Here is a 12637-nt window from a genome sequence, read left to right on the forward strand (position 1 = left end):
TTTGTTCTTGACTGAATCTTTTTTTGTCTGTAAGGTTTTGACCTGTAATTTTATTTCAACAAACATAGGTTTTCCAGTGTAGGACTGTTCACAAGGGGACTTTTGTAATAATGCTGATTTTCATGCTCTTCGCACAATGGTGTAGAATGGATGCATAAGAGTTGTACAGTTTATCAGGACACATTTTACAATAGTTTTCATACTGAACTGGAAAATCTACTAGGTTTCTTGATGTTCAGAATTGAATGGTAGCATCTGATGGCACTATTTTTATAGTTAGGTTATTTGTTTTAAAGATAAATAAACCTCAGAAATTAAGCAGTAGGATAGCATTATGAAATAACAATAGCACTTTGAATTTTTAATTCAAAAGGGATAGTAGTATGGGATCACATATGAATTTTTTTATTTAAGAGAATTGTCTTTTTTTAAACAAGTTGTAATTAATAGGACTGCATTACCATTCTTGAAAGTAATTTAGTGTTCTAATATAAATTTATTGTACCTTGAAATTGTCATTAATTCCCTTGGAATTAGTTTATTGTTTAAAATTGAACTTCATGTTATCCTATAAATATAATGTTTATTGCTTAGTACACAGAATTTCTCTCCAAACAGACACAGATTAATTAATAAATCCTGTCCAGTTGAGTGCATGCTTTTTCAGATCTTGGGCTTAATCCAATAAAGGTGTAAACCAGTTTGAGTTCCACATTGCTCAATTTTCAGGAGTCTGGCCCCAGGTAAGAATCTACGCCATGATGTTGTGTTGTGGGATGAGGCAGCATACATGGCCCAAGAAAAAAATGAGGTCCTTTAGGCTATAGATACCTGGAGTAGATCTAAAGTGAATGAGTAAATGAAAGCATGCCTCTGTGTCTGATCACCAGGCAATTCAGACCAGTGGAAGTTCTTGGTGATAATTTCTAGAAACTCTTGGTCAATATGCACTCATCAGCCAGATGATAAAAACACAGTTTAAAAGAAAGAGCCATAACTATCTTTTCCAGGGAGCCTTGTTTTGAGGGGCCTGTGAACATCTGCCAAGCTAGATTATGTACACTTGTATTCAAAAATGAAAAGCTAAATAAGTTAAAATGCTTCTAGGAGGTATGACAGTGAGAGGTCACCTGTCATCTGAGAATGTTGCATTTGGCACTTTCTAATACTTCTTAGATAAAATAGAAATGAAGGTTCTAGTAAAACACTACTAAAAACCAAAACAAAACAACCCCTTATAGACCCTTGTTTAAATCCTAAATGGGAGAGTGACTATGCTAGTTCTAATTTCTCATTCCAGGAGCTCTACGTAGATACCAGTTGAGTTGGTTGGGTTTTTTAGGTGTCCTCTGCTGGCTGAGATTTTCAGTGTGTGATGTCTGTGTAAGTCTTCTTTGCTCTGAGAAGGATGCATTCTTAGCCTGTGGTAAGAAGAATGAGACAAAACACAAGGATAAATGTGGTTAGGAGTAGAACAATGTAGAATGTGTTCTCGGACAAAGTGAGAGTTTAGTCAGACATATCACAGATAGGAAGGAGTAGTGCCTCAAAGGTAGGAAACAGTCTGAAGCAGGATGAGGAGATTAGATTTGATGCAATGTAAGTTGGGAAGATGATAGGAAGCCTGACATAAGAATGCTATAGCTTTGTAAGAGGGTTTCTGTAAGTATGTCTCTCTCTTACTTCCTCTGTGCAACTGCATCAACCACTAAAATACAGTGCTGAAATACCTGACCTGTTAGTACTTTTTTCTTACAAACCAGCCTATTAAAGATAGACTGTCTAGGCAAATGTCCTAATGCCCAGTGCTCCTGTACTATCCTGTTTACTGTTCTCACTTAAATGAGAGTTTTGAAATGGATTTCCATAGAAGCAGGAGTGGAGCCCCAAATCCCGTATGGACTCTCCCTGCTGAATTTAGTTTTGCTTGAAAAGGGTAGCCCCACAGAATACTCCTCACAGGGCTTGCTGGGGTGCCTCAGGGTAGCTGGAACACCACGAATTCTTTGGAACTTGAGCAAGTTCCTGATGATTATCCATATTTGTGAGTTTGACTTACGGTTGCTAATGTCTTGGTTGAAGACTTTGCCTGGTATTGCAACAAGACCCTTGGAAAGCATATCCATGTTTTTATTGGCAGTTAGAGCATGTTCCAGCTGTTGCACCATGGCAGGCACAGCAGCAATGAAAGGTTTGCATAAAAGAACATAACCCTAGGAGGTATTTCCTTAAGAATGAGGAACAGGAGCTGGCTTATGGTGTGGTGAATGGCATGGAGCCTGTTTCCAAACTGCTAGAGCTTACTGCAGGGATTATTTATCTATAATCGATGGTAGCATGAGCACTTTCAGACAAGAAGTTCGGCAGAACTCTAAATTGAAGATGTATCCTACAAATGCCAGGACACCCTTCCTTGGTGTGCCTGTATATCTGCATTATAAACTACATATATGGGATTTGCATTGAACAATAGAGCAGAGCAGTTTGAATAAAATATTTTAATATTTGTTCCTGCATACGTCCCAAAGATCTGCAGAGGGAATGAGATCTGTTTTCCTTCAAGCCAAATTCGTAGCAGTCTTGTAGCATTAACCAAATTTGAAGAGCATCTTTCAGAGCCTCCTTGACTTGTGGGGAAGCTCCCTCTCTTGAACTCATCATGTGGACATGTGTTTACAACCAATGGAGATTTCCTTCAGCAGATTTCACTTTGTGAAACTTTCCAAATATCGTTGAATCTAATAGGAAAGGAATTTGGAGCTAATGATATTGTAATATTTTCATGTTTGTGGAATTGAATGAGGCTTCTGTTTTCATATGAGAGAAGCCACTCTCTGGTTTTATATATTCTTGTTGCACTCTTTGGAATGAATATTTAATACTGCTACTGTATTTTTTTGCTGTGTGGAGCTGATTAACTTTTTTTTCCCCCTACAGCATTGCTGTTCTACTGGACTTTAGCTTTCATAACTAAAACCATCAAATTTGTCAAGTTCTGTGATAATGGGGTTGGATTTTCTCAGCTTCGGTTTTGCCTCACAGGACTCCTGGTTGTTCTATATGGAATGCTACTAGCTGTAGAAATCAATGTCATCAGGGTGAGGGTAAGTTAGTATCATAGAAGTCTTCTCCTGTGGTGTATGTGTTTGTTTGTTGTTTGGTTGGTTTGTATTGTGTTTTTCTTCGTTGTTTTTATGTTATTTCTTTATTTTCTTTCGTTACTGTGAAGTGCAAAATGAGAAAAAGACACTTAGAAATATATTTTGAGAATCAAAGGTTAGGCCAGATGAATCCATAATTAAAAATAAAAATTGCATTCCATTGTAGTTAAAATAAGATTAATTTTATCTGTTCAAGTTTGGTTTAAAAATGTCTGTTATGATTCACAGTTTCAGTCATTAGAAACAAGTAATTCCGATAGAAGGTAAGACTTGGTGAAAGGAATTGTCTACTCTATCAGAGAATATATTAGACACACAAATAGCATCTCTAATTTTCCAGGAGACAATCACAGTAAGTGATTTACTGGGGCAGCTGAAGTTGCTATCGAGCCTCCTAGCTATACACACACACACACACACGTGTTTTCCCTCTGTGGTGTCAGCAGTCATAATCCAGACTGGGAGATGACTTTGGAGACTGCTGGATAGATAAATGCTGAAGTTCCTCCCTTCACCTGTCACTCACTTAACTGTGTACACAAATTAAACTTAGTCTCAGGACGGAAAGAAATGTTTCCATGGAAATTTTCGTGCTTCTTCCCTCACATTAGTATATGAACTCTTTTCAATAATGCATTCAGCAATGTGATTTGCATCTATTACATATTTGTTCTTTTGTGATTTTTCTTGGGGGATTTTTTGTGTCTATATGTTTATTTGGTAACTTAGGATATAAATATGTCTAAAAGCAGCCTTTTGAGTAAAATTTTTGAAAGAAAGAGTAATAAAAACCTCAGTGCTGGATGTTCGTGATTTATCTCATAAATGAAAAACAGTGGATTGGTTTATGGGAAAAGTGATATCGGAGAGACTTGCTCATAAACCTCCTCATAATGGAGCTGCATAATTAAATGAGGCTTAATCACTGTGAAATTATAGGTCACAAGTAAAAATAAAAAATGGTCACTGCTTGTAGTCATCTTTCTTATGTTCTGTTTGTTTGGTTTTAATTATTAAAGGATGTCATTGATGCACAGAATGAATTAGCCTGCAGTATGAATTGTTTTTTACTGCCCATTGTGTCTGTGGCAGAGTTTGGAGAGCCAGGCTTGTTGCTGCAGCTGCTGAAGGGATAGGGCTGCATGGAGAGTTGGCCACTTCTGGGGGGAGCAAGAGGGGGAAAAAGTAAAAATAGGGCTGAGGCATCTGTGCCAGCAGAAACAGCAGACGTTGGCCTCACCTTTTTTCTCTTGCCTTCCCCCATCTTCTTCCAGAGGACAGAAAATTGACTTGTTTGCCTTAAAATCCAAACTGTACCTTCTCCCTTCCTTCTGCTTTCTGTTGTTCCTCTGGATGGCCTTTCCCAACCCCATCGTTATTTTTTCTAGGATCTGTGAATTATTTCCCCAGGTATGGTTGGAGCAAAGATAGCAGTGAAACAAATCCAGAAATCCTACTCAGATTAATATGATTTAGGTACAGTCATGAGTGTAGATTGAATTAAATATGTGTTTGAGTACTTTTCAGAAAGGAAGGGTGTATTTTTTCAGAGGTTTGGCTTTTCATTCCCAAAAATGAGCAATGTCTGAAAAAGTTTTATCTTGACAACAGGAAACCATCAGCAGTCTGCCCTCATTCTTTTAGCATGTAAGCCAAGGAAAACATTTGTTATTGCCATATGCACTGTCTGGTTCAGTGGCTTCCCAGACCCATTGAGGACAGCACAGGTAGCTCCGTGTTCTGGGCTAACTAAACGTGAGTCAGGATGGTGTGGAAGATGAACCACTGTGGCAGCCTCAGGGCTGTGCCCAAGCTCGTGTGTCCGTGTTGCGCTGTTTGGAACTCAGAGTGAGAGGCTGGGGCTGTTCTATTTGAAATGTAAAATGAGTATTTTTTTTATCTACAAGTATGCAAATTTGTACCCCATAAACAAAGTAGTAGTGAATGTTTAGGATTATTATTGTTGTTATTATTATTAGACTGGATGCCACTGATTTTCCTTAGTACCTGAGGAAACTGGGTTGCTGAATTGGCTGAATTCGAATGCTTAAGTTCCTTGAGTATTCTTGAGAAACCAAGACTGATTCATTGATTATCTGTGATGTCCTCTATCTCTTATATATTCTTTATGGTTTGTGTGTTTAGTGTGATTCTTTTGGTATTTTTCCGAATTTCAGAGGTATGTTTTCTTCAAAACTCCTAAAGAAGTTAAACCTCCTGAGGATCTCCAGGACCTTGGTGTTCGATTCTTACAGCCATTTGTGAATCTGTTATCCAAAGGAACATACTGGTGGATGAATACATTCATCAAGACTGCCCATAAAAAACCAATAGACTTGAAAACCATCGGCAAGCTTCCCATTGCTATGAGAGCTCTGACCAATTACATTCGCCTTAATGAGGCCTTTGAAGCACAGAAGGTATGCAAATCATGGAATTATGTCCATCTGCTTACTCAGTGCTTGCATTTTTCATTACTTTTTATGCTAATAGCATGTTATAAAATTAGATAAACAGACATAATACAAATGAAGTATCCATTAGCATAGCTTTCCGTGTACTAAGAGATCACTTGCTCAGTTGTACCTTATACAAGTAACCTAAACATGTATGTCAAACACATTACTCGTTAAATGTGTGTAAAATCCATATGGCCTCTATTTTGATGGGGAAAGTAATTATGGACTGTATTCACTGAACACCTCTATCGTTCTTCTGAATAAGACCCTGGAATCATTCATTTGCAGAGTCAATATCAATGAAGCGTCACAGGACTATTTTTTTCCATGTTATTTCAGTTACAGTTTGTCTGTAGGAGAATTCAGGTCTTAAACCACCTCAGCTCAAATTCTGTTTGAGCCCCTGGTGGGAGCTGAGTGTATTCAGGATTTTAAGAGAAGTCTTTTGCTTCCTGTCTAAAAAGAGTATAATTTTCTAGTCTCTGTGTTCACAGAAAAACAAAACCTGTCAGTTCCCTCCCTCTTTCTTTCTCCTGCAGCAAGCCACAAACATCACACTTATTTGATCCCTCTTAAGAGCAGGAAAGAAATCATGGTTCTTTTTGTGGAGGAGAGTACAAATTAATGCTTTGTTCTGACTCTACAAAAACAAATGAAACCATCCTTGTAGTTCCTGTACTTTTCTAGCTCAAAGATTGCAACTGGTTGTCAATGAGCTAAAGCAGGGCTGAAAGTACCAATAAGTTATCAGACCTGAGGTTAATGTATAACATAATCCTTATTTATTTATTTTTTATTCTGAACAGAGCAGAAGGCCATCATCTCCACAAGGATCCAGATCGATTTGGCGTGCTCTCTGCTGTGCTTTTGGGAGACCCTTACTTCTCAGTAGCACGTTCCGTATTCTGGCTGACTTGCTTGGATTTGCTGGTCCGCTCTGCATCTCTGGAATTGTTCACAATGTTGGAAAAGGAAATAACACCATCCGCCCACAGGTACTCTCAAAATGTCGTAAATATAGAGGAGTCAAAAAAGTGATGCTGTGACTATGTATTATGTGACCTCAGTAAAGAAAATGACTTTGCGATGTATTTGTGAATTCTAGAAATGACAGTATGCATGTACTACCTATTATCCAATTCTGTGCCCTGATGGGGAACAAAATAGGTTACCTACACATCTAATCAGGCTTGCATTTTGGAAAATAACCTCATTCGAGGTAATGGTGAAACATATCCAGAATCCCGCTAGTATCATAAGGATTTTAGGTACAGCCTTGAGTAGAGATTGAATCAAGTATGTTCTGAGTGCCTTTCAGAAAGGAAAAAGTGTGTTCTTAATAGGCTTTGCTTTTCATATCTAAAAATGAGTGGTGTCTAAGAGGACCGAAGCAGGCTTTTGTCATCACAATGAAATGTCAATTAATTCAACTGTGACGAATTTCCACTAGTTCCTTTAGGGATGTTGGTTTTGAAAGATCAACTGAAAAAATATTTTTAAAGGATTCTATTAAATGAATGTTCCCCAAGAAGAAGCACGCATACTTCTTGATTAACTACTAATTAAAAAACATCATCAACAACAACAAAAAACAAACAAACCCAAAACAAACAGCAACAGAAAACAAACCAACCTCAAGTAGCATCTTCTCATTATAAGGTGAGGTCAGTAAGGCTGGATTTCTGTGAGAAAGATTAGTTTATTTCTGCAGCTTACTGATTGTTTGATATAAGTCCGTTTCCAAAGTTTGTTGACACTAATGGAAATATACCCATTCACTCAAGTACACTTTGGATTAGGTCCACTGTAAATATTGAAATACATCAGATGCATTTCAGAAAATTTAACAAAGGCTTCAGGCTAAAATTAATTGTTTATCCATTTTGCAATCCTTATCCTAATATTTGGAAACTTTAATATAGCATGTACATTCAATAGAAACCAGTTAAAGCAGGAAATGAGAAAGACTATAGGTCTACGTTGCAGCAAAGTACTGTGGAAGCTTTTGAGCTCTGCTTCTTGGTAATTTGTTTGGAACACTTTTTCAGCTGAAATTATACTGAATCACAATTTATGGATTATCCTATTTAATTTTTCTGGTTAAAGTGTCAGCTATTGATATTGCAAATAAAGCTCAGGTCTGGTCCAGATAGGCCTTAAACAGAGCTTCATCCAACATCTTCACTGTATCTGGTTGAGTGGCAGCCTCATCGTTGTTGTTTACACCATTTGGGGATCACCTAACACCAATATTCACTGTTGGTGATAGTCCATGAGTGACTCTTAAGGGCCTATTTTACGTTCGCTAAAAGGTGTCAAAGTGGCTTTTCCTTCTGTTTTGACCTGGTTTGTATCCCTTTTTTTTCTGTTAAGAGGCTAGTTACCTTTACATTTGATAATTGCTTTTACTGGATTAAATCAAATATCTTTCTGAAAAGGTATGAACACTTTTTATTCAAACCATCTGTAAACAGACTAGGGTGTTCAGGAGAATCCACACATAGAATCACAGAGTGGCTTGGGTTGGAAGGGACCTTAAAGATCATCTAGTTCCAACCCCTGCCGTCGGCAGAGACGCCTTCCACTAGACCGGGTTGCTCAAAGCCCTATTCAACCTGGCCCTGAACACTTCCAGGGATGGGGCATCCACAGCTTCTCTGGGAGGCCTGTTCCAGTGTCTCATCACCTTCATAACGAAGAGTTTCTTCCTAATATCTAATCTAAATCTACCCTCTTTCAATTTAAATCCATTAGCCATTGTCCTATCACTACATGCCCTTGTAAAAAGTCGCTCTCCAGCTTTCTTGCAGGCCCCCTTTTTATACTGGAAGGCTGCTATAAGGTCTTCCTAGAGACTTCTCTTCTCCTGGCAACAACCCCATCTCTCTCAGCCTTTCTTCATAGAGGTGCTCCAGCCCTCTGATCATCTTAATAGCTTTCCTCCAGCAGGTCCTTCTTATGTTGGGGGCCCCAGAGCTGGAAGCAGCACTCCAGGTGCAGTCTCACCAGAGTAGAGTAAAGAGGGAGAATCACCTCCTTTGACCCTTCATGCTTCTTTTCGTGCAGCCCAGGACACAATAGGCCTTCTGGGCTGCAAGTGCACATTGCTGGGTCATGTTGAGCCAACAGTCCCAAGTCCTTCTCCTCAGGGCTGCTCTTAATCCATTCTCTGCCCAGCCCGTATTTGCACTTGCGATTGCCCTGACCCATGTGCAGGACCTTGCACTTGGCCTTGTTGAAATTCATGAGGTTGCATGGGCCCACCTCTCGAGCCTGTCGAGGTCCATCTGGATGGCATCCCATCCCTCCATTGTGTCAACCACACCATACAGCTTGGTGTTGTTGGCAAACTTGCTGAAGGTGCGCTCAGTCTCACTGTCCATGTCACCAACAAAGGTGTCAAACAGGACCGGTCCCAGTACCAACCCCTGAGGAACGCCACTTGTCACTGGTTTTCACTTGGACATCAAGCCATTGACTGCAACTCTTGGAGTGTAAATATCCAGCCAATTCCTTATCCACTGACTGGTCCATCCATCAAATCCACGTCTCTCCAATTTAGAGGCAAAGATGTTGTGCAGAACAGTGTCAAATGCTTTGTGCAAGTCCAGGTAGATGACATCAGTTGCTCTTTCCTTGTCTACCAATGCTGTAACTCTGTCACAGAAGGCCATCATGTTTGTCAGGATCTTGTACTTCACTGTTTCATGGTCACTGTCACCAAGGCTGCCCTTGAACTTCACATTCCCTACCAGCCCCTCCTTGTTGGTGAGAACAAGGTCCAGCACAGCACCTCTCCTTGCTGGCTCCTCTGCCATTTGGAGAAGGAAGGTATCGTTGGTAAATTCCAGGGATCTCCTGGATTCCTTCTGCCCTGTTGTGTTGTCCCTCCAACAGATATCAGGGCAGTTGAAGTCCCCCATGAGGACAAGGGCTTGTGAACATGAGGCTGCTCCTATCTGTTAATGGAGGGCCTCATCCACTTGGTCTTCCTGGTCAGGTGGGCTGTAGCAGACCTCAACTATAATGTCACTTGTCCCTGTCCTTCCCTTTAATCTTGACCCATAAGCTTCTGGTTGGCACCTCATCTATCGCCAGGCAGACCTCCATGCATTCTAGCCGGTCACTGACATAGGTGGTGACGCCCTCTTCTCTTGTCCTCTGCCTGTCCTTCCTAAAGAGCCTGGTTCCTTCCATTCCTACACTCCAGTCGTAGGAGCCATCCCACCACGTCTCCTGCACATACCTAGCCAACTGGGTCTGCTTTGGAAGAAACTATACCAGTCCTACTCCCATCAGTGTTATAGCCTTACTTGTAATGAGTCAAAAAAGGAGAACTTTGCCTTATTAATTTTTTTTCTCCTGAGAGCTTCCTAGGTGTTAGAAATAAGCCTTCTAGAACACTGTCTCATGAAGGCAAAGATAAGTTGGAGAGAAACGTTGTTTGTGTCTGATGTGCCACTGAGTTTGAGAGCATTGGAAAGAGTTGCCACACAGTGGGACAGAATCGGACAAGGAAAGAAGCTTCAAGTACAGCAGAGACCGTCTTTTACCTGTTCCCTTAAAGGGACATTTCTTCATTTTAGATAGTTTAGATTGAGGACATGTTGTAATGAGTCAACTGTATCTTTCAAACAGGAATTCTGTTTGTGAAACTGAAAGCAAAGAGATGATAAATCCTAAGATAAAATATTTGGTCTGTTCTTCAGGTTCTTTGTGACAGATATAAACTACCATGGAGCTGAGATCACATGGGTGTTGCGGACAGTATTAACTGCTTTAGTTAGTGCCACAGTTAGTCAGGGCACGACAGCATCTTAAATTCTGTCACGCTCTTCATGCTTATTTATAACTTCAGTATCAATATTTATGGCCACCCCAGAACATTCTTATGACATGAATTTTGCTGAGTGTTAATCATTTCACACCAAAGAAGAGACTGACAGAATGATGACCTTTATGTTTTGCTGGTAGCATCTTCCACATTGCAATGCTAGGATTAACATTTCCAGTATTAGGAATATCTGCTGACACAACACATTCCAATGGTACACCAAACCTACAGACTTATTATTTAAAAGGCTCTAGAAGTCTTAAGTCCCAGGGTAGCAAGAGACATTTGAGACTCTGTGAGTCAAGGGTCTTTTAAGTATTTAAGTAGTGTCTTTTTGCTCAGCCTTTTACTGGATAGAGCCTACTGGCACTTTTTAAAAGTGATATTATTCTGAAGTTATCATGAAGGTGGAACACTGGATGTCCCCAAAGCCATTTCTGAAAAAAACCCATCTAATCAGTTCCATTATCTTCTCAAAACAACTTTATTTGCCTTATATGCAAAAGGTTCAGTAGATGTTCAGTTATTTCCTTGTGTTTCCTGCAGGCTGACTGGTGTGCTTGGACAGCTGTTGGAGTTTAAACACGTAGATGCTTGGTGACTTTGTAAACCATAATGGGCTGATAATGCATTTGAGACTTGGCAAATGTCTTAGTGCTTTCACCAAGTGTGTGTGTCTGATGTTCCAGGAATTGGACTGATGTGTTTATGGCAAGTCGTGAGGAACATTTTAGTGTTTGGTAACCAGAGGTGCTAAAATAAGGAGACTAATTTTTCTGAAAGGATGTTAGCTGGTCCTTTCTGACAGTGGGCCGTGCACATCTTTTAGCAAATGACCACATGCAGTTACTCAAAGTGTCCTGAAGTTTTGGAAGGATATCAGAAATCCTGTAAGTGTCATTCTGCATTTAAATAAACCTTACCGAGTTGGCACATTAAATGACTGTTTCCTTGAATTGATAAACTGTGAGGTTTCAGATAAGGTTGAGAGCACTTTTGAAGTAATACACTGTAGTTATCTCTGCTTATTGATTATGCAAATCTGGTATTTAAATTACCATTGCACCTGATTTCTAACTTTCTTTTATAGACTAAAATTCTTGGCGTTTTCTTTATTTCGTCTCAAGAGTTCCTGTCCAATGCTTATGTTTTGGCTGTACTCTTATTTTTTGCCCTTCTATTGCAAAGGACGTTTCTCCAAGCATCATATTATGTTGCTATTGAAACAGGAATCAACTTGAGAGGCGCAATACAGGTAGTCAATGTATTATTAATTAACCTATTTTCATACAATCGTGTGTGTATTTGTAAATACCAATTATAATTATAATCGGTAAATTCTGAAATGCTTCTCTCCTGAAATGTATTGAATGTAAATGTTGACATTAAAGATTGTGTTGACTTAGACCTGTATTCTCTTTCTTCTGCATCTTATGTGATAATTTTATATAAATATTTATTTCTAATATCTTATGCTGTATTTCTTCTTACCTTTGAGCACACATTTGCTGACAGTAAAACTGAATGTACCTTTTGAAAAGAATTTAGGTTGTGAACTATACCTTTCCCATCTCAAAGGCACATTTTGGTAACATTTCAAGTAAATAATATAGCTTTAAAATGTCCTGTAAATATACTTTGGAGGAAAGGATAGGTTGTATTCACAATGCATGGAGTAGTGTTTTATTCCGTGGGTCATGCCACAAAATCTACCAGGCATTGTCGAGTCTGTAATCACTGAACATAAGTAAGTTTGGTAAAATGGAGTCCATAATCATTGTATAACTGCAGATCAAAGTTCTGTGTCGTATACAGAGATCTGTGCCTGGAAATGAGAGAATTAGGTGTAAGATTGCAGTGCGATATTGGCAAGTGCCCTGGCTGAAACCTGCCCTCTGACAGCTTGAAAGCCAGCCTTATAAGTTACACTATTTATCCTCTGAACTGCCCAGATCCTGTGGGAGCCTGTCAGATAGATGGATGCTTTCAATAGCAGCGTAATTGTTTAATCCTCTTTTGATCTTACACTTGGAAGCGCTTGGAAGCCAGACTTCTGGATTTGATCCATTTGTTTTCCCTTGTTAGAGTGAAGTAGAAAATTCCTAAAGAAGTAAAAATTTGACCAAGAATATATATAAAAAATTGCATGTCTTGTATCAAGCAGAAGATATGCAACTAACTAA

At 39.2% G+C, this 12637-nt stretch overlaps 1 protein-coding gene across 5 annotated transcripts in view; it reads left to right on the plus strand.

Annotated features, from left to right (window-relative positions):
- ABCC8 (ATP binding cassette subfamily C member 8) overlaps positions 1 to 12637 on the plus strand; it is a 79619-nt gene that overhangs the window by 7045 nt on the left and 59937 nt on the right. For 4 of the 5 annotated variants that reach the window (XR_010473268.1, XR_010473267.1, XM_065066101.1 and 1 more), the window contains exons 4-7: positions 2938 to 3104; positions 5339 to 5581; positions 6427 to 6615; positions 11545 to 11709. Coding sequence is in view for 3 of the 5 variants with exons in the window: in XM_065066101.1 (XP_064922173.1) it covers positions 2938 to 3104; positions 5339 to 5581; positions 6427 to 6615; positions 11545 to 11709 (764 nt within the window). In the remaining 2 variants the exon portion in view is untranslated. The remainder of the gene's footprint in view (positions 1 to 2937; positions 3105 to 5338; positions 5582 to 6426; positions 6616 to 11544; positions 11710 to 12637) is intronic. The other variant, XM_065066099.1, reaches the window with a different exon arrangement.

The sequence above is a fragment of the Columba livia genome, chromosome 5 (genome assembly GCF_036013475.1).
Source record: "Columba livia isolate bColLiv1 breed racing homer chromosome 5, bColLiv1.pat.W.v2, whole genome shotgun sequence".
NCBI classification, from domain to species: domain Eukaryota; kingdom Metazoa; phylum Chordata; class Aves; order Columbiformes; family Columbidae; genus Columba; species Columba livia.